The 23,137-nt window shown below is 37.5% G+C and overlaps 1 protein-coding gene across 2 annotated transcripts; it reads right to left on the bottom strand.

The window, feature by feature from the left end:
- Positions 1 to 466: 466 nt before the first annotated feature.
- On the bottom strand, positions 467 to 20,157 carry QC (glutaminyl cyclase). 2 transcript variants are annotated; one of them, XM_010263027.3, is made up of 11 exons: positions 19,658 to 20,157; positions 18,427 to 18,483; positions 10,654 to 10,689; positions 8,875 to 8,939; positions 3,611 to 3,674; positions 3,126 to 3,243; positions 2,824 to 2,921; positions 2,320 to 2,390; positions 2,126 to 2,153; positions 1,933 to 1,987; positions 467 to 900 (listed from the first exon to the last, which is right to left on the bottom strand). In XM_010263027.3, the coding sequence occupies exons 1-11, from the start codon at positions 19,913 to 19,915 to the stop codon at positions 788 to 790; spliced, it is 963 nt and encodes a 320-aa protein (XP_010261329.1). In that variant the 5' UTR covers positions 19,916 to 20,157; the 3' UTR covers positions 467 to 787. The 2 variants fall into 2 exon arrangements, with proteins under 2 accessions (XP_010261329.1, XP_010261330.1); XM_010263028.3 differs by having other exon boundaries at positions 640 to 894.
- Positions 20,158 to 23,137: the final 2,980 nt, after the last annotated feature.

Genomic DNA, 23,137 nt, shown 5'->3' with positions numbered 1-23,137 from the left:
GAATAGGGCCGAAGTATTAACCAAACCCATAACACCCTTCAAGGCAAGTTGATTGGTTACCACTTACCTATTGATTGGTAAAGGGGTTTTATGGTATCAGGTCTTTCCGGTATCATAGTCAAAACCTTTTTAGCGATTAACCAATGCAGCCTATAGGTTTTCTCTCATTATCATGTCTGTTTGATAATTGGGCCAAACCAAAATAGTGGCGGTTTCTGTTCAACCCGGTCGGCCATCCACTATTTCTGTCTAATTTTCAAAACATAGTTTATTATTTTTAGGATAAACTAACTGGCATCGCTTTTTTTTTTGTTTCTTTTGCTTTTTGTTTTTTTGGTTTGCTGCATAAGTAATCATGAGCCGGTATACATACATTGTATGTAATCCCAGGGCACCGATTACATCTCACAAATTGCAAGCTCGGCCTCATTTGATCAACGAATTCAACATAGACAAAAGTACACACTTATCCAAGAATTACGACATTTAACATGAAATTGGAATTTGGTTTGGTGAAATCCAATTTAACCAATACAGTCTCTCTCTCTCTCTCACACACACACACACATTGCTGAGTCGACTCTTTTCCAGTATTCCTTGCTAATGTCATCATAAAACTGGTAATAGTTCTTTTAGAAACTTGGGACTCAAACCTCAGGAGGCAAGTGCATTTAAACATTGCATCAAAATGTTGGCTGAGTGTGTACAGCAGCGACAAAATGAGGTTCTTTAGGAAGTTTTTCACCTTGTACCATGTCAGCTCCTTCACAAGCAAAGTGCTCTATGGCTAAACAAAACGGAATGGTTTTCGCAGGCAAAGTTGCTCTATGGTCCCTTGAGATGGACCAGATGATGGATGCAATTTGATCTCATAAAGCTTTGGCCATAGTTTTCCTGTAACTATCAAATGAACGTGGGTAAGATACTAGGATAGAAGTGAGTAAAAGTAATATTGGCAAAACAACAGTGTCAATTGTAGTTGGGGATAAAAGTGGCAGCCTTTGTCCCAAAACATCCAAAGAAACCACTACCTCCAATTGTTCCCTCTATTTCCCAAGTTCAGGTCTCAATGTTCCAAGGCAATTAATGATATGGATGCGGCTTGATGTATACATAACCTAAACCAGTTTGACCTTACTTGACCAACCTAGTAAATTAATTGAATAACCTGCCTAACTTGCTATTTCTTGGTGTTAGCAGTAAGCCAATGAGGACTGGGTTAGGAACCATCCTTCAGTAGTACTCCTATGAGAGCTAGACCTTGCCATCCTGTATGCATGTATTTTGGGGTGACAGAAAGATTTTGTGAGCCAGAAATGGTCGAATTAAAAAGGAAAAACCCAGCTTAACAAGGTCTGAGATTAGCCAATCTGGTAAATACCAAGTAGTGGGTCAGTTTGCAGGTTCTTATACAGAGATGAGAAATGGCCTACTAGACTTAACCTGATCAGATTAGCAAACTGAAAACATTTAAGAAAAAGAAAAGAAGAAAAGGAGAAAAAGGGGTTTGGTGGGTTGGATCAATAACTGCCTCCCACACCAGTTGGCATCTGAGTGTGGGTCAGCTGGCGAAGTTTCAACAGGAGAATGACAATGCTTCATAAATATGATCAATAATGACAAATTTTAAAGGATGAGAAAAAAGAAGAGGTTTATCTGCAGATCATTCCTGAGATATTAAAAATTGCATAGGTAGATTTGACTTACAAAAGATACAAGGTTATTATTCAGTAATGCCCTCTAGTCATTCTAATATCTCTATCACTCAGTGCCTTACTTTGACTATGTTGGCTTCCTTTAAAATCATTTTATTTTGAAACTTGAAATTGCCCCTTCTCAATCAGTTTGCAATTAGCAAATATTGTACTTTACTAATTCTATAATTATTCAAACAAGAGGACTAGGAAAGGTACATAAGACATTTCAGCTTACCAAATAAACGGTTATTCTCTCTATCCCAAGCAATTCCATTCAAAACATCAATTTGCTGGAAAATATTGAAATTCTCAACATCAGCACAATTCAGCAAGAAAAAAACACATATAATCAGTTGTGAACAAATTTTCACAGGAAAGGTAAAATATCTCTGACATAAAAGTTTTTTTTTAAAGGTTCTAATACTTACAATATTCCCAGCTGCAATTAAATTTTCCCTATAAAAATTATTAAAGAAGAAAAAACATGAGCATCTGTCATAAAACTTTCAAGGAACTGCACAGAGAACTTATCTATGTAATAATAATAATGTCATGTAAAACTAAGAAAAACCAATGGTTGGATGGAAATAGAAAGTTGTAACCACAAGGCAAAGAAGCAAACCTCAACTCGTTAAGGAGAATCCATCCAAGAACAGTCCCATCTTTATGTGAAATTCTGGCTATGCAGTCAGTCTGAACCATGAAAATACATTAATTCAGGAAAGTAATTGAGGCATCTACATGAAATGATCCATGAAAGTCATTGGATGAGGAAAAAGATTACTAGATTATAGTGCTGGAAATCATCCAAAGTTTCAGAGGAGGATAATTACTTTAGGATTGATGAAACAAGAATCAAGTCCTAATGCTTTTTAAAAACAACAGTCACAAAAATGAAAGATCAGATCTATTAATCAATCAAAAAAATCAGACTCAGACAATACAAAACTTTCAATTTTTCCTGACTCAGACACCTGTTGAAAGCATCCAACCCCAGTCAGGCTAGGTTTAGAAACAAAACAATGAACAATCCCAGTCCATAAATTGTATACATTCAAGAGAAGGTGATTATAAGCCAATTATGTCATAAAATGCGTGGCACATGCTACTGGAGATAGGAAATCACCTGCCAGATATTAGCCCATACTTCACCATTTATAAATTCCAACTCATTGATATTATAAACATCATGACCTTTGTATTTCACATCTCCTTTTCCTATCACTGTGTTAAACAAAGATGTTTAGGTTAAAACTTGATAATGGCACCAAATTATCAAAATATAAATGGCAAGAGGAACTTAACCAAATCTTAGCACCATGTGGTCTGAAAGTTGAAGTGGCTTATACAAAATACAGATAATTAAGTACAAAGACCACCCCATAAAAAGACAAGGAAATAGCACTAACTACCATATGCTTGAGAGACCTTTAAATGTTTTAGGGTCAAGTTGATAGAGTGTTGAAGATCCATCACTCCCAAATAAGATTTTCCCATCTGTTGTCAGTCCCCAGCCATCCTGCATCTGATGAGTAAATGTCCCACGCTGCATGAAAGCAAAAATATATGAATAGAAATAAATGCCATGAATTTGGTCTGAAAACAAACTAGAAAGTAGGAACTACATATCATGGCATGGTAACTTTTTAAATTTACAGAAAAAACAAGATCTGAAAACTAAATCGCAAGAATAGGACATCTCATGAAAATAAAAAACAAGATTGATAACCAAATTGGGCAGTCACCTACACAAGAAGTGCTAAAATGGCCAATCAGTCAACAAGATATGCTTGACTATTTCTATTATTCATCATGTCAAACTTAGCTCTAACTTTTCAAGTGCACTCCATGATTCATCAAACCAAAAGAAATAAACCAAAGCATAAAAGAAAAAAACAAGATCAATGAAATACTTTGCTTAGATTATATCTGTCATATATGAAACCAGTTTTCTTCAACCAAGTCACTTGAAACAACCTACAGGACATAAAAATTTACACAAATCAGGGCTTCCAATAGATTCCAATAAAGTGTAGTACAAATAATAATACAAATGAAGGAATAAACAGTTGAGGATTCCAAAGGAACCAGAACTCATGCAAAAGAAATGTGTTGTTACTTCAAATAAAGATAAATATATGCCAAGATTAGGTTTATTTAAATTGATGAACTGCAACTATGGCTGTAAATGAGTTGAACTAGCTTGCTCATTCATGAGATCAGCCTGTCTGAGCAAAGCCTGAGCATCATATTGAGATCATTTAGCTAAACAAGCCTGAGTCAATCACACTCTGAGTCTCTAACATGACAAGCCAAGCTTGAGCCAGACTCTGACATGGCAAGCCTGGGCAAAGCTGGAAAAGCTCAGCTCAGCTCAATTTGTTTATAATCTTAACCACGACTAACCAAATAATTCCAGATTGAAATGAGTCTTTCCCACCACCCTGAGGAAAAAAAAAAGAAAATTTTAATTAGAAGAAAAACCTCTTTCAGTCTGTCCTCCAGATCCATTTATCTTTCCTAGAATTAGAGGGGTGTCTAACTAATGGTGCAAAGAAGTTCATTAAAAAGTTAACATCCGATTTACTAATAATCCTTAAATTTGGAATGAGAACCACACACAAGCACCTGTATTATAACTTCTAAATAACTCCTTGTTCACTGTGTTAGAACCAGTGCTACTTTGAGGGAGCACAACCTCCTTTAGAAATTGAGAGGGAGGAAGAGAAGAGAAGAGAAGAGAGAGAGAGAGAGAGAGAGAGAGGTTGGAGGGAAATTCAATTAATTCGGTCATGCCAACTATTTACAAGGCTATTTGTAGCTCAGGCCCTTGGCCGATTACACAACCAACAGAGATAACTAATTCTGACAAGTGGTTGGTTGCTGTGGCAGTCTAAGCCTCTCCACATCTGCAGCACATTACACACCTTCTATCATCCACTTCAATACCCCTCTCTATTCAAATCATTTTTAGTTAAAATTTTGTTCAAAGCTGTCATCTAAACAAAGAAAGATAATTTGGAAGGGATATTTCTGTTCCAAACTCTTGTACTTGGAAATTTAGAAGCTTCATCTCCTGCTAAATTGCTATAAAAAGATTTAAAAGTAAATTTGCCAGACTACTCCATATTCCACATCCTCTTATACTCCCTTTCCCCACTCAGCCTTTTATTATACAGCATCTGCAACAGATCAATGACCAATCTTTGAGTTAATGGTATATGATATTTATTTATCAAAAAAAAAAATGTTAGAAAGCTAGTGGGAGAGACCTGATTTTACAGTTACTATGGGTCTTCACCAAGGTTTCTATTCAAGAGGAAGTTCCATGGTGCATGTTGTTTGCGGATGACATTAATTGATGAAACTAATGAAGGATTAAATGCAAAATTAAGCTTATAGATAAATGCTTTAGAAGCAAGAAGTGTTAAAATAAGTAGGACTAAAACAGAGTACATGACATGTAAATTTAGTAACAATAGGAGTGTAAATCAAGATACACTTAGGATTGGAGATCAAGAGATAACTCAATGTGACCATTTCTGTTACCTTGGTTCAATAATTCATAACAAGGGAGAGATTGAGGAGGATGTCACCCAAAGAATTAAAGTAGGATGGGCAAAACGGAGGGGTGCACTGGACTTTTATGCATAGTTTTTTAAGGCGCCAAGGCGAGGCTAGGCGACAGGGGGCGCCTTGTTGCCTAGTCGCCTAGGCGAGGGATTTTTTTTAAGTAAAACCATATATCCAAGGGTAGTTCCCTAGGTTCCATAACCATCTTTCCTTAATAATTATCCATAATTTTCATAAGAGAAGTATAAATTTTATGTTTTAAGTTTAGAAAATTAACATTTTATGAGAAGACAAGGAACAAAGGAAAGAAAATTCAAAAAATATAGGGGCTGAACCCCTACTTTTGTTATAGGAAAAGAATAAAAGAAAAGGTGGAAGAAGAAGAAGATCTGTAAGAAGAAAATGTGTTGATTAGACAAAATTTTAAGTTATTCCCTTGCTTATTGGTTCAGGTTCTGAAATCTTTGAGGATTCAATCAAGGATCAAAACTTCGATATGATACGTCCTGTATCGAGTGTATTGTGTTGTATCTTTGGCGCCCCAATACACATGTTTACAGGTATTACCCATTTTTTAAAATAATATATATATATATATATATTTATTTATTTATTTAGAAATGAAATTGAAAACCAAAGAAATGAAAAAAATAGGGGGAGTATCGTTATAAGTACTGATACACCTCTGCTGATACACAGAGGTGTATCGATACTTTGAACCATGGGTTCAATACAGCAGTTAGCAATATTTGTGTTGATTAAACTCTAACAAATAAGAAAATAATAAAAAGAAATTAGTACATAAACACATAAAATGAATATTCTAGTTTAATAATGCCTATTTTATAATTACAATGTCAAAAAATTAAAAATATAAAAGTATTTTATAACATAGTGCACAAAACTACTTGGTGATTGGGTGAGGCGAGCTTCCAAGGGTGCCTTGTCGCCTAGGTGTCGCCTTGACAACAATGCTTTTATGTTATAGGCAAATACCACTTATGTTAAAAGGAGATTTCGATAAAATAGTTGTAAGGCCAGCCATGTTGGATGGAGCAGTGTGTTGGGTAGGTAGTCAAGAAAATGAATGTGGTAGAAATGCAAATGTTAAGATAATATGAGTGGAAAAACTAGAAAGGGCAAGATTAGGAATAAAGTTATCTGTAGGAACCTAGGAGTAGCACCAACAGGTGATAAAATGAGAGAAGGTATGCTAAGATGATTTCAGCACGTGCATAGAAGACCACCAACTGCACTAGTTAGAAGAAGTGATTTGTTACACATTGAAGGGCTAGAAGAACTCGGGGTAGACCAAAAAGGATATGGGTAGAAGTAGCAAGAAATGATTTAAGCACTAATAATTTAACAATGGATATGACTTTAAATAAAACGGATTGGGTAAACAGGATTCATGTAGCCAACCCCATATAGTTGGGTGGGATAAGATGATGATCTGCAACAGATCAATGAGGGATGATATTTCCCACTCATTCAGATTTCTGGGAAATAGGGGGTTCCATATTCTACTTCCATTCTGCATTTGTATGTATTCAGCCATTGTTGCATTATTATTTAAAGCTATATCAAATAGCTTCGGATATTGAACCATCAACAATCCCTCCTCACACTACTGGTCCTTCCAAGACAGCAACCTCTGCCCATTACCCATTTCATATCTAATACCCTTCATAAACTTCAGATATATTTTCTGAATTCCTTACCACACAGAACATCCATATGAATCCCTAACCACATTTGAATCCCAATCTCTGTTACTGATCCCATATTTAGCTTCAATTACCCTTCTCCACAAGCTATTCTAGTTGTGGCCAGGTATCCCTTTATCTCTTTAATAATTCTCTATCTTTTCTTCTTTTTTTCTTTATTAGTTTTTTGTCTCTCTCTAATACAGAAAACTTTATTGACAAGGACAATCTCATGGTTGAAATCTTCACAATTGTTGGCAGATTTCTCCTTTGATGACTTAAGGAGAAACTGGGAAGCAATGGCTTCTACAGTATCCACCAAGAACAAATCACAAGTTGAATGGAAACCCCCACCAAATGGAGTGGTAAAATTGAATTTTGATGGCAGCTGCCAAGGTAACCCAGGGCCATCAGGAATTGGTGGGATTCTGAGAGACAAAGACAGCAATATGTTCTCTTTTTTCAGGACCAGTGGGTGAAGGTGATTCTGTAAGGGCAGAGTTACTAGCAGTGGTACAAGGTATACAGATGGCTAGTCAAATTGGAGTGAACAATTTATTAGTAGAAGGGGATTCCCAAGGTAGTAGTGGGCTGGCTGAATAGCCCAGATACAGCTTGGTGGGGCTATAGGGACCTGTTAAAGAATGTTAAATGGATGACAAGAAATATGACTGTCAGGTTTCAGTGGGTCAGCAGATCAGCAAATGCAATGGATGATTCTCTGGCCAAGCAAGGGGTGTCAAGGGGAGATCTGTTTTGGGCTACTTTGTAATTTGTGTTTCAGGCTTGGGCATGTTTAGTGTATATGATTCAGTCCTCGGGGGAGGCAACATCTCGTGCCTCTTCCTAGGCTGATTGTATTTTCTTTATTTGAATTAATAAAACTACTCACTTATCAAAAAAAAAAAATACAGCAAGCTTTATTTGAATTCCTTATTGCTGAAAATTTATTCAGAAACACAAACATACAGTCTAACCAACTGTATTTCATCCTTCATTATTATCCATCAACATATTCCACTGCATATCAATTGATCCACCATCAATACCCCATTCCAATTCATAAAAATGGTGTTATATCAATTAACTACTTATATATCTACCATGTTTAGGGTGGCAAATGGATCAGTTCAAGTTGGATTTACCTAGATCAAAATTTGATTCATTAATATGTGAATTATGTTATTCTCATGCATTGCTCCTTATTCTAATGAAATTCTGTTATTCCCTCTCAAAAAAATGTGAATTCAAATGAAATCTTGTCAGATTTATATAGGATCTAAACCAAATTCGGATTGCAAACAGATATTGAATAATATTAATAAATTAAACTAAAAAAATATAAAATTATCAAAATATTATATAATTAACAAAATGAACACTAAAAATAACATTGAATACTGAATATCATAAACAAAATGAATTGAAAATAATTTGTATGAAACTTGAATAAATGAATTTCAACATTAAAGCAATTTTACAAATGGATCAATTTGAATTTTATACATGTATATAAGTTGAACTGGATTGGATCATATCAGGTCGGACAGAGATGGATCATTGGATACATATTCGGTCCAATTGTAAACAGATCAAATTCAGATTACCCTCAACCAGATCAAATTATTATTTGGATAACAGATACTATTTAATGATGACGTAGACAAAGTCGCTGATTAATAGGCTGGCAAACGAGCACATATTTTTAACCTAAAACTGTACCATCACAACAACTAGACTTTACCAATTTAACAAGCAGACATCTTCAACAGTAGATTTTTTTGTCCAGGATAATAAACCAAAAATAAAACAACAAAGCAAAAATTCTGTTACCACAGATCTTTTTATTTTCTTTAACGTGCAAGAGAAATTGCAAACTAAAAGAGGTATTTACAAACCTTTCACCAAGAAGAGTAAGGCCTTCCCCAAAATAAGAGGAATCCATCTTATGAAGAATCTCAACCTGAAAATTGGAAACAAAGGCCTTCAGTAAACAACTTGAATAATATACATGAAACCATCCTAGCCATTATCGTGTAATGCACAGATTTTATATCTTTAGGAAGAATATTATTTAACATTATTCTTTGTACTAAGTACAATAACTTATATTATAGTTCTATTGGCAACCAAATTTGACTGAAAAGGGGAAAAAAGAAATACAAAATGAAGAGATAACTTGGGGGCCTCCCCCACTTTGGCTGGGGGTAGGCTAGAGATTTTTTCCCTTGTATCTATGGATTATGTTGGCCAATGGTGTGGTCTCATCCTAGCTAATTTGCTTTTCTTGTATCTATTCTCTGCAATTTTATTTAAAAAGTCTTGTCAATATGTTATTAATCAAACAATTAAAAAAAAGATACACCAGTTGTATATCTTTCTTTTTTTCTTTTTGTTAATAAATTTATCTATTATGAAAAAAAAATCAATGACAATGCAAAGAAACAATATTCCTCGGAACATTGGCAAGAAGGATCCTTGCTTCCACTATTTTGCTTCTAAGGTTAACCAGCTTATAATAGCTTTAGAGTACCCTTCTACAATCAGGCCCTGAAAAATTTGCAGCTTTAGCCATCTTCAGCCCTTGTAGTACCACTTGCAATTCTGCTGTTATAGAGTTTGCCGATCCAATTGGTCCAAAAGAAAAGCCACAAAAATATCACCTGAATGGCTTCTGAAAACTTAGCAATGCCAAATCTTCCTAGGTTCCCCATACTGCATCAATCATAGTTCATTGTTAATTTGTTTATCAGTGGGGGCTCCAATTCATTGTAGGGTGGTTGTATGCCATAGATGATGCTGCCACCATGGACTGGATATCCTCTGAAGTGAAGCAAGAGAAAGCTCCAGAAGATTTTACCCAATGAACAATTCTTATGTGAATTAATTTGATTAGATCTTCTCTAGTCTGGTATTTATCTTGAAAATCCTTACATTTCTCTTTTCTCAAATGGACCAGGTTATAGAAGCTCTTGTGCATGATCTCCATAGGATCTTGCTTTGCATTGATAAAAGCTTGGGGGATTTATCCACAGGTAGGATTGCATTAAAGAATGAGACAGAAGAGAATTTGCCAATGTTGCCACCATTTCACGCTGTGAGGTCATTTTGATTAGGGTCCAGAAAGACCTCTTCCAACAAATAAATAAGCTACATGGATTCTTCAATTTCAGATTCCTTAAGTCCCCTACAAAGGCCAAAGTTCCAACTTCCAAGATAGGGATGTGCATCAAGGTTCACAAAGGAAGCAAAAGACTGGTTCTTAAGGTTTGATAAGGAGTGTGTTCTCAAGAACAGCTTTCAATAATGAATCTTCCAACAATAAATCTTTCAAGAATTTAATTACTCCCATTTTCCAGTGTCATATCTAATGTAATAAAGGAATAAGTCAATTATTGTGGGCCCTGGCCATGAAATGCATACAAAAGTCAATCTGAAATTCTGGTCATGCTATCAACCAACCCATCAACCATATAATCATCATTTCATTTTCATAGTTTTGATTTAGGAAATGTATTTGTAGTTTATGGTTCATTTTCATTAGTTATATATTTCTGAAAATCAAGGTTGGGCAATAATATATGATACTATCACATCCTAAAAAGAAACAATAAGACCAATACTCTCTGTATGCATTAAGAGGACCAAATAAGATTTTGGCATTATAGAGTTATTACCTTCCCAGTCTGGAGAACAACCTTTCTGACTGAGGACTGAAATAAAACAAAAGTAATTGAATGGTCAGTGCATAAATTACAGGGAAATGGATACAAATACAATTTTAGATGTAGCAGCATGGGTTGCATGGAACACTTCTTTATGAGTAATCCAAACAATATTGTTAATGCATAATGTAAATATATACAAAAAGGGACCCAGGCAAGAGCTCCAAAAGACTTTACAAAGTAGCACCCTTTACACCCAAAAGGGTAACTCTGTTTCCAATAGTTGTCTGTACTTTATAAAGTCACAATGACTGATACATGTACATTTAGATTCACTGTGATTATTTTGGAAAATTTCAATCACTTCCATGAATTTTACAAGTTTACATGCTAGCGCTTCCTGGATATGGAAACATTGCAGCTTGAAATGGGCATGGATATGTGATTTAAACTAAAAACTGAGGTATCTGACACAATAGCATGACCAATTGGAACTATCTCAGTAATGTAGTTGGAAATCAGATTTCCTCCTCAAAAAATCAGTCCTCACACCCACCTCACAGCCCTTGCATCCGTGCATTGGGAACATCTTCCCATGAATAAAACATACAAGTATGGAGATGTTTGCAATGTGTGGCTGTGAGGTGGGTCTGAGGACCAATTTTATAAGGAGTGTTATGATTCGGCCTGCCTTGGAGTTCTATTTGTCTGAGATCAGTCACGTAGAGAGAGGTAGAAAGGTGGAAGAAAGAGAGAGAGAGAAAAGGAGAAAGTCTGGTTCGAACTGGAAGTCAAAAAACCTAACTCCCATTCGGCCAGACATGCGCTTTTATTATTAAAATAAATGGAAAAGACATATATGCCCTTATTTAAGGAATGAGCACTGGTTCTAACATAATATTACAGATCAGCAACCTTAACATAAGTATAAAGACAGAAATACCCCTTACGCTAACACTCCCCCTCAAGCTGGTGAGTATATATCATATAATCCCAGCTTGTTACATATGTAGTCCACTCTTCCCTGACTCAACCCTTTTGTAAATAAGTCTGCCCACTGGTTTCCTGTATTAACGTATGCAGTGTCTAGCTCTCCATTCAGCACCTTCTCCCTCACAAAGTGACAATCAACCTCAATGTGCTTGGTTCTTTCATGAAACACCAGATTAGAAGAAATATGAACTGCAGCCTGATTGTCACAATAGAGTTTCATTAGAGTATTGATGTTGTACCCTACTTCCTGTAGAAGGTTCCTTAGCCACACTAATTCACAAGCAGTATGCGCCATAGCCCTATATTCTGCTTCTGCACTACTTCTTGCCATGACTGTCTGCTTCTTACTTTTCCATGTCACCAGGTTACCCCCCAGGAAAGTGCAATAGTCTGTGGTAGACCACCTATCAGACATAGAACCGACCCAGTCAGCATCAAAATACCCTTCTATTTCAAGTTTTCCGCCACTTTTGTATATCAAACCGCGACCCGGAGCCCCTTTTAAATACCTCACAATTCTCAGAACTGCATTCCAATGAGGAATCAGAGGTTTCTGCATGAATTGACTTACCACACTAACCGCAAATGAGATGTCTGGCCTAGTAATGGTTAGGTAGTTCAGTTTACCTACAAGTCGTCGGTATCTGCCAGGGTCTTCAAACACTTCACCCATATCACTGCTTAGCCTAGTATTTGTGTCCATGGGTGTTTCAGTTGGTTTAGCACCCAACAAGCCTGTTTCTTCCAGCAAATCAAGCACATATTTCCTCTGGCACAAATTAATACCATACTTAGATCTCGCTACCTCTATCCCCAAGAAATATTTCAGTTTACCAAGATCCTTTGTCTGAAAATGATCCTGTAGATAAGTCTTCAGCCTATCAATACCCATGTTATCATTCCCGGTAATAACAATATCATCTACATACACCACCAACAGTATTTTTCCTCCCGGAGAGTCATGACTGAATACAGAATGATCAACTTGGCACTGTTTCATACCAAACTTCTTTACCACCTCATTGAACCTACCAAACCATGCTCGAAGAGACTGTTTAAGCCCATATATAGCCTTCCTTAGTCTGCATACCTTACCATCCTCCCCCTGAGCAACAAACCCTGGAGGTTGCTCCATGTAGACCTCCTTGAGTAAGTCACCATGCAAAAAGGCATTCTTGATATCAAGCTGATATAGCGGCCAATCATACATAGCTGCAAGAGAGCGCAACACGAACTGACCCTATCTTAGCAACTGGTGAGAAGGTCTCTATGTAGTCAATACCATGGTTTGGGAGTACCCTTTTGCAACCAACTGCGCTTTCAGGCGTTCATCACTACCATCAGGCAGATACTTAACTGTATAAACCCATTTACAACCAACAACTTGCTTCCCAGGAGGAAGAACGGTGAGGTCCCAAGTATGATTATGATGAAGGGCTGAAAGTTCTTCTTCCATCACACGACACCACCCTGGAGAGGCAAGGGCTTCCTGGACACCCTTAGGGACAACAACTGATGATAACAAGGTGACAAACTGGCGATGGGAGGCGGAAAGGTGAGTAAGTGAAACATAATTAGAAATAGGATGAAGGGTGCAAGTGTGTTTACCTTTCCACAAGGCAGTGGGAAGATCAAGATCAGATGTTGGGTTCGGGTCTGGGGCCAGATCTGTCGACGGTGATGTAGCCGGAGGAGTAGTAGCTAGTGCGCATGGGTGATGTGTATACACTTGACGGATAGGTGGGCATTCAACAGGTGGTGGCACTGGAGGCAAGGATTTGGTCACGGCTGGAACAAGGGGAAGAAGGTCGGCAACGGGAAGTGGAAGAGGAGGAGGTGACGAGGAGGAAGAAGTATCACTGGACCCCAAAAAGAACAGAGTAAACTCAAAGAAGGTGACATCATAACACACAAAGGACCGTCGAGAACTAGGATGGTAACACTTATACCCTTTCTGGGTCCGAGAATAGCCAAGGAAGATGCACTTGAGAGAACGGGCATCGAACTTGTCGTTCCTGGGACCCAGATTATGGACGAAGCAGACACACCCAAATACCTTAGGAGTAAGAGGAAACGGAGACAAGGCGGGAAACAGGATCGTAAACGGAGAATGACCATCAAGGATGGACGTGGGCATCCGATTAATTAGAAAGCAAGAGGTAAGCACCGCATCACTCCAAAAGGGTTTGGGAACATTCATGTGATGCATGAGGGATCGTGCTGTTTCCAAGAGATGGCGATTCTTTCTCTCAGCCACCCCATTTTGTTGTGGGGTGTAGGTACATGAGGTTTGATGTATAATGCCGTGTTGGTCCAGGTATTCTTGAAATGATGAGGATAAATATTCAAGGCCATTATCAGAACAAAAAACTTTAATGTGAATACCAAATTGATTACGAATTTCAGCATAAAATTTTTGAAAAATGGTAAACAATTCACTTATTTCTTTCATTAGATAGAGCCGCATCATCCTTGAAAAATCATCTACAAAAATGACAAAATATCTATACCCATTATATGACATCACTTTATAAGGACCCCAAACATCGGAGTGAATCAAAGAAAAAGGACTCGACACACGGTTACCAACCCTAGAACTAAAGGGAACATGATGGTGTTCCCCAAACTGATGCGACTCACAATCCAAAACAGAAAGTTGACTCAAAGACGGAACCAAAGACTTCAAAACTTTCAACGACGGATGACCAAATCAACAGTGCCACTGGAGAGGAGAAAGGGATGACTGGAGAGCTGTTGAAGTTTTTCCACCACCGTCAAGGTAATACAGTCCACCAGCTTCATGCCCTCCACCAATCTTCATCCCCGTCTTGAGATCCTAAAAAACACACATAGAAGGATAAAAAGTAATGGAGCAATTAAATGATTTGGTCAGCTTACTAACAGACATAAGACTAGAAGGCAATTTAGGAACATACAAAACTGAGGATAGGGATATAGGGTCTAGGTCAACATTACCAACACCACAAATTGAGGATGTGGAACCATTAGCAAGGGTGACAAATTGTGATGTTGAGCAATGAGATAGGGAAGAAAACACACCTGGAGTTCCAGTCATGTGATCGGAGGCTCCAGAGTCAATGATCCAGGGATTGGGTGTGGATGCCAAACAAGCCATACCTGAGTGAGTGAAAGTAGCCGTGTTCTGCTGTGATGTGGATTGGATAAACCTCTCATATTCATCATGGGGAACACTCACCATCTCCTTCACGAGACCATCTGTGGATGTAGGAGGTATCTGATCAGATGAACGATTCTCCTGTCTAAAGCTGGAACTGGTGCCACTAGTCACAGCATGATTGGCCTAGGTTGAGGGTGGACCATGTAGATCATAACAATAGTTAATGGTATGTCCATCCATACCACAATGATTGCATCTCCTCGGGCCTAAGCCACGTCCTCTACCACGGGCTCCCCCTGAATCTCTGCCCCCAGTACGACCACCACCACGATTATAAGTAGGCCCACCATTGCCACTTCGGCCATACACCGGACCACTACTACCACCACGGCCAAACTGAGCTCCCCGAGCTCCACCTCTAGCACCACGACCTCTCGACACAGCAAAGCCAGATCTATCTGAGATATTAGAGTTCTCAGTAGATCCGATAGAAGTCCTCCGGAGTCGAGCAAATACCTCTTCTAAAGAAGGGAGAGTTGATCCTCCTAGTATCTGAGCCCATACTGGTTCATATTCAGATTTCAGTCCCACAAAAAATCGTCACATCAAGTTGTTCTCTCTGTTGTTGCTGAATTTTGACATCAGAAGTGAGAGAGTGATAGACATTCGGCTCATTACGTATGTTTCTCTTACTGGCATAGTACTTCTCAAGACTCTGATTACCTTGTTGCAGATTAAAGTACTCCTGATACAGCTGATACACTCTAGTTGTATTGCCCTGACCCGAATACAATTTCTTCGCATGGTCCCACACATCTTTGGCAGTGTCAAGAAACATGAAATTTACACAAATCCTGGGTTCCATACTATTCCATAACCATGTGATGATCTGAGCATCCTCTTGCTCCCAGTCTTCATACTTGTGAGAGTCGGTGGAGGGTTTCTCCCCTCTTATGTGTTTTATTTTCTTCTTTGCCTTCAGAAAGACTTCACGGATTTAGCCCAAGGCACATAATTCTCTCCATTTAGTTTAATGGAGGTCATTTGAACATTCAGGTAGTCTATAGGCACCATCACATTAGATTTACAATCACTGTTATCTCCCATTCTGTTATCACCGATTCTGCACACTTGCTGAATTCTATTATCACTGAATTCTGCACACTGCACACGACTAGATCACACTCGTCACATTGATTTCAGCACTTGTTGTTGCTGAAAATTGTACTCTTTACACCACAAACCCTACTCCTACGGCTACCTGAAATCTCACCACTATATGATCACAATTCTTCCTTTGAAATACACAAAAACAGCATAAACCCTAGCACGCTACTGTCTGAAACCCCAGCATTTGATCTGAAACATACTTCCTATTTGATCCATAACAGAAATCATGCATAGAAATCTCTTACCTTATCACTGAAGGAACAACCACACAGGCAGAAAATCAGTCCACACAAGACAGCCACTGCACCACACAGATTGGCCCTCTTCTCTTCACCGATTAGGGGAGGGCTTCTTAAAAACCACAGCAACCGACCACACAAGACACGATTGGAGGCATAGAAACCTCCAAGGGGAGAGGGCGATCACTCATTTTCAGCCCTTTCCCTTATCTCCAGTTGAATGCAGGAAAATCAAGAGAAACCCTAGATTGGGTGCACAGAGAATAGAAATCTAGGCAGACAGAAATCTAGGCATATTCGAGTGGCTCTGATACCATGTTATGATTCGGCCTGCCTTGAAGTTCTATTTGTCTGAGATCAGTCACGTAGAGAGAGGTAGAAAGGTGGAAGAAAGAGAGAGAGAGAAAAGGAGAAAGTCTGGTTCAAACTGGAAGTCAAAAAACCTAATTCCCATTCGGCCAGACATGTGATGGAAAAGACATATGTGCCCTTATTTAAGTAAGGAGCACTGGTTCTAACATAATATTACAGATCAGCAACCTTAACATAAGTATAAAGACAGAAATACCCCTTACGCTAACAAAGAGGAAATCCAAACTCATGTAGTTGATGTATTTCCATCATTAGCTTTGAGGCCTAATGTACAACAAAGCTGATATAACATGAAACCCCTTTTAAATTTTGTTGTCCAGAGATAGAAATCAAGAAAAAAAGGAATAGATAAGTTGTGAGTAAAATGAACTACAAATGGGATGCATGATTTGGAAATAGATGCAATAGGGAAGAACTGCAAAAGCACAAAATGAACTTAGATTCTCATAGTGAAGGGTTTAAGACATACCTTAAAACGCCATAAGGTGTTTGTAAATGGTGTGGTAAGGCTAAGTGTGGTGGTCTCCTTGAAGGACAAAGAAAGGCCAGAGGTAGCGAAGGTAAATAGAGGTCTCAGAATTGATAGAGTCGAGTGTAATCACGGTTTATTCCTCTTTTTATAAGGGGAGACCCTGAGGCCCTAAAGGGAATGATCCAAAAGGGGTTTGATTCCTATTAGGAAAGGGGATCTTCAATTCGATGTCAGTTGTCAGGAGGACATTTTTGGGGGTTTGCCACGTGTCGCGTGAGATCTTCCTAGGACGAACTTTTCTTTCGTCCAAGGATTCTCATGGTATATGTGTGCTACTTCCCCTCACGGGTCTCTTGTATCGACATGGCACGGATAATATCAGAGCTGATCTGACGTGTTTCGCTTAGTTTTGCTTGGAGTCTTGTCGTGAGTGCCTTGATTTGTTGCAGTTGCACGGCGGTCTTTTAGTCCACCGCAGGTCCACGATGGCTTGGAGCTCATCGCAAACCTGTGATGGGTTATGGGCTCATCACAGGCCCTCGGTGTCTTCCGTGTTGTCATAGGCATTTCTGTCATTCTGGTTTGATGCCTTCATCGCTATCACAGACATAGTAAACCACATGTACTTACAGTGTTTATGTAATAACAGAAATTATGGTAGCTACAAGCTAAAGCTCTTTCCAAATTATGAAAAAATGGCCAATAGTTGTGACGGTTTCTGCAAACTGCACATGATAAGTCCTATAACATCTCATGTTTGATCCTAGCATTGTAACTTATGCCTTGTAGGCAACTGAGGTAACAAACAATAACCAGATAGAACAACCTACAACTAATTCAGGATAGCAAGTAATAGATGAGATAGACTCCTTAAAAAAAGCTCATCCAAGTGGGTAGACAAATCAGCTAACTCTATTGCAGATGGACTTGCAAGGAGAGAAATTTACAAACAGAATCTTGATTGTGGACATTAGACCCAATGGTAGAACAACAATTGTATTTCTTTTTTTTTTTAACTTTGTTCTATTTTGTTTTGTCAGGCTTGGCCATTTTGTACTTTATATATGTTTCACTTCTGTCCTAGCTGGTCCATCTTTTAGCAGAGGTTCTTACCTTAGCTTTCACATTATCAATAAAATCTCCTCCTATTGATACAAACAAAGAAAGGAAGTATCAAAAAGCATAGTAATTATCAAAAAGGAGTACAAGAAAAAGTAGTAGATCATTTTTGTTGATCAGACTTCCATGAACTGAAAGCATTAGAACAACTCAACACAATAAATGTAACTCCATAGACTCATCTAAATAACTCATGTTTACCAAAAAGGAAATCTAAATAATTCATAAAAAATGGCTCTATTAACCCAAAAGAATGGATGAATGAATAAGCAATTAACCACCTGGTGATACAGACCAGTTGACTCAAATAGGGTGTCATTTCCTCCATACAGGAGCCCCTGAAAATGGAACAGTACTGTGATTCAGTTAATGGCTTGGATAAAATATAGGTGTAATGCAACATTCCAACTACACAAATCACTTCAACAAAATTTTTGAGTGGCATTTATCGATAGAATGGTTTCCTAGCAACATATTGGGAGTACCTCACCCAGTCTCCATTGTGTACCCTTCACTAACAAACTTAGCAATGCAAACAAAAGCATTATAACCACTTCTTTTCTCTTTTTTCTTTCATTTTTAGTTGGTTAAGTACTGTTGGCCTGAATATATAAGTAGGGCGGCAAACAGATCATCAAATCAAATTTGGATAGGGGTATGTATGAATCTGATCTTATAAGTATCCACAAAATCCAAGTTCAACTAGAGATATGAATGATATGTGAAACATAGATTTGAATTCAATCCATTTATATATCCAGATATCCAGTTCAAATATGATTTTATTTGAAATTCAGTAAATCCATACAAGACTAGCATAAACCTAGGAAATTAAATTTAAAAAACAAACTGTATAATAAATAGACAAAATAGGTCTACCTAAACTCCAAAACCCACTTAATCAATCCCATCGGATTGGATCAAGCAATATCTGCATTTAAGCAGATTATAAACAGTTCATATTTTCAAATCCAATTCAATCGATATGGTTATGGCTAAATGGATATCTGAACCAACTTAAAAGTGTTAAATAAATCTGGTCTATATATATATATATATATAACGAGCAGATATTCCTTTTGCTCAACATATAGAACCCAAATAATTTCGCATTAAGACTGGTAATAACGAGCAGATATTCCATGGATCACCTTTCAACACATACGGATCCAAAGATAACCAAAAGTCCAAAAATTCTCCCAACTATACTCTACCATCATGTGCAAGATTCAGGGAAAAGACCTATTTCCAACATCACCCAATTGAAGTCCATAACATATTCTTCCAATCTCCCAGATTCTATCTAGCATTCTATCCAGTATCCAGTATTATTTTACCAATACTTAACCAATTGAATTTTTTTTGGCAACTTTCCTACGAAAATTTTATGAAGAACTGACATTACAGTCTTGATTGAAACAATTCCAAATGCACATATAATTATATGAACGAAAAATCTAGCTTTGTTTAAATAGCAAAATAGAATCAATATTAAAAAAACTAAATGGATACCTGCGTGAAAGCATTGGGATCGTGAGGGAACTCGTTGACTACTTCAATTGAGTAAATTCGGGTCGAAGAGACCTCAAACATAGATTTCCTCGAAGTATTCGGCGTAACGAAAAATAGCATGAGAACGCATAAGACCATAAAAAGTGGAAGAAGAACGGATCCTTTTTTCCAAAAGGTTGGAGAAACGGGAGACGCCATGGGCGAGGAGGGCTGTAAGCTCGACCGCCTAGGCCTCTTCTTCACTGATCCGCTTGACATGGATGACTGGTCATTCAGCAGGGAAGAAAACCTATTTTTTTGAAAATTTTAATTAAATTTTGAGTTGGAGAGTCGAGTTAATCACTGTTTAGCTACACACTTCTCCGCATTCACATTCTTATTTCTTTGCAGCCAACGACGCTGTACTCTTCTTCCTGCTCACACCAATACCAATGGCACCGTTCCTACTGCGGGTCTGCACTCTGGACTCTGGAGCCGCCAGAAGTTTGTCAACGCGCGGTAGTGGTAGACTCCCACCCTAAGAACAGCTATAAGGTCCTCCTTGCATCTAAAACGTCTGATTCTAATCTTTTATCCTATAGATTGAAACTTTACGTCCCTAACTCTGGTTTTGTTTATATAAATAAGGGTTCATTTGGTTCACACTTGAAATTGGAATCGAAATCGAAATCCGAATGGTCTATTCCTCATCTATTTGCTTATTTGCTTTCAGATGGTTATATAAAAATATGAATAAACTGAAATAAGATTCTCATTCTGGAGGGGAGGGAATAATCATTCCATTATCAAATTTCAATACTATTAATCAAACGGTTAGAATCAAAATGAGCCATTTTAATTCCAATTCCATACCCCTATTTTCGTGAACCAAATAGATTCTAAAGATTAGAACGGTGATAATTCGAGTCTAATATGTAGTTGTATACGTTAAACACTTGGACAGCTGTCTCAAAAGGGCTAGTCTTTCGCACATCGTTTAACGGCAACAGTGCCAAAGGCATGACTTATGAAGTAACGTATCGTCTTGAGACTTGAGTAAAGGTATAAAGTGGGTACAGTACGGCCCACAGGTCAGTGCGAGTTACAGGATCTGACACAACCTGGTGCCAGATAGGCCCACATAGGCTCCAACCAAAGTTAATGGAGTTCAAATATGCGCCCCACAACCTGGTGCCCCAAAAACGTTACACATAATGGAAGCCTGCCAAGTGTCTTCCCACATGCATTCTCCTCAATGTGTGTGGAGCTAAATCGCCCAAAACCAAAATCTCTCCCCCGTTCCTGCATATTCTCTCATCTCTAGCGCTGATGACCGTTCCAATAGATACACGGTACGAATCCGTCTCTCTCATCTCATCTCTCTCATCCTTTATTTTTTTAAACTTTTTTTCAATACAAAGCACAGAAGAAAAGAATCCATGGGCATGAGGATGATAGATTAATGGGGCAAGCTCCAGACGGTTCTGATCTGAAGTAGATGCTACAATATAGGGGGAGGATTTCGCGCCCGAATGCGGGATGATCGACTGTTTGATATGATTCTCGTTGGAATCTGAGAAATATATGCTTTCAGGCGACGATTATTACAATAGGTCCAGAGAACAATAATTAAGAATATGGGATTTTGCATGTACTTGAGGGAAAGCCCAAAGATGTTGAAGGAGGGAAGAGAAGTAGTGAGAAAAGAGAGATAAATTGAAAAAAATATATATATAGTGAGATATCCACTGGAATCGAGTGAGGATGGGAGAGAGATGTCGCTAGGAGCTCTTTGTTCTCGCCGCTGCATCGAGTAAAGAAATGGAAAAAGGAATGGTGCCATTTTGGGTGGATTTTGTGGGGGAGGAGGGAAGATATGAGAATGATAGGGTTGGATGAGAGAGGAGAGAAATACTGAAATTGGATGAGAGAGGAGAGAAATACTGAAATTGGATGAGAGAGGAGAGAAATACTGAAGAGAAGAGTGAGAGAGGGGAGGGTTCGGAGTGATCCCACTGTTGGGTTGAGTTACAACGGTGGTGTCGTGAGTTCGAAGAAAAAAAGAAAGGAGAGAGGGAGAACCAAAGAGGGAGAAAATAAGAGAGAGGAGAGGAGGGAGGTCTGCTGCCATACTGTGCGAAAGGTATTGCCATTTCTGGTCAAAGAGGAAACTGTTTGTCGTTTCAGTTGTGTCTGCCGAAACGGTCGTCGATAGGGGTGTAAAATCGATCAGTTCGGTTTGGTTTGATTACATCCGAAGACCTAACTGACTATTCGGTTTGACCATTTTTCCAATCGAACCGAATTAAACTAGAGTTTAGAACCGAAATGATCTTAACCGAATTTGGTTCGGTTTAGTTCGGTTTTCCGTTCGATTAGGCCCTAATTCCACATAAATGATAAACATTGATCAACAATTAATAAATAATAGGAAATTGTCTAAAACTCGCTATGAGTTTTCAGCATTTCTCTTAAACTCACTGCAACTTTTCAAAATGTCTAAAACTCACATTGTCACTAACTTGACTTTAAAGAGACTAACGGGTGTCATTATATTACCATTTTAACCTTCATAGAAAAATATAAAATATATACAAAATAAATTAACGGGTATTAATATATTACCATTTTAATATTTAGACATGAAAAAAGGAAAAGTTCAAAAAATAATTTCAAATATAAAATGCATAAAACATAGAAATTACAAAAAAATATAAAAAATTACAGAAAATGCAAACATAATAAAAAATTGTTTTCAAATTATAAAACTATAGAAATTTAAAAACAAAATCAGAAAATAAAATTGTAGAAAACACCAAAAATTGCAAATAAATAACAAAAAATATAGGAAAATTTATAGATTGTAGAAAATAGAAAATTGTAAAAAACAGAAATTATAAAAAAAAACATTGAAAATTATAAAAAACACTAGAAATGCAAACAAACAAGAAAATTGAAAACTGAAAAAGACCATTTTTCTTCTAACTCACCATTCAAGGGTAATTTGGTCATAAAAATTGTTATTTATGCTGACACGGACACCTCTGTTAAGAAGCATTAACGGTGCACTAACGGAATGTGAGTTTTGGAAAATAAAAACATACTGACATGGTGAGTTTTAGATATTTTGAAAAGTTGTGGTGAGTTTAAGAGAAATATTGAAAACTCATGACGAGTTTTAGACAATTTCCCATAAATAATTTATAATTAGTAAGTGTTAATAATTAAAAGTTAAAATGGCCCCAAAACCCGATGATTTTAATTAATTGACTATTATTATTAATTAGAAGTTATGCCCAAAGCCCTATGCCAATGGGGAATTGGTGAATTGGGCATTTTTCAAAAGCAATTAATAACTAATGAACAATGATTAGTCTAGCTTTTAATTAACAATTATTAATTAAAAGTTATTCACAAATAATTAAAGCCCAATGGGAAATTGCCTAATTGGTCATTGGGAAATATAATAGTTAATTAGCATAAATTATTAAATAGATCACA

Source organism: Nelumbo nucifera, chromosome 1, assembly GCF_055504915.1.
Source record: "Nelumbo nucifera cultivar China Antique chromosome 1, China Antique-T2T, whole genome shotgun sequence".
In the NCBI taxonomy this organism is placed as follows: Eukaryota; Viridiplantae; Streptophyta; class Magnoliopsida; order Proteales; family Nelumbonaceae; genus Nelumbo; species Nelumbo nucifera.
This window is presented reverse-complemented; position numbering and strand designations above follow the sequence as displayed.

Bases quoted from the DNA above. Each gene is read 5' to 3' on its own strand.
- QC (XM_010263027.3), bottom strand. From the start codon at position 19,915: ATGTCAAGCGGATCAGTGAAGAAGAGGCCTAGGCGGTCGAGCTTACAG. The intron at 8,940-10,653 runs GTAATAACTCTA...TCCAATTTTCAG, and splicing joins TTGTTCTCCAGACTGGGAAG to GTTGAGATTCTTCATAAGAT. The intron at 901-1,932 runs GTAAGCTGAAAT...TTCATTTGATAG, and splicing joins AGAGAATAACCGTTTATTTG to TTACAGGAAAACTATGGCCA.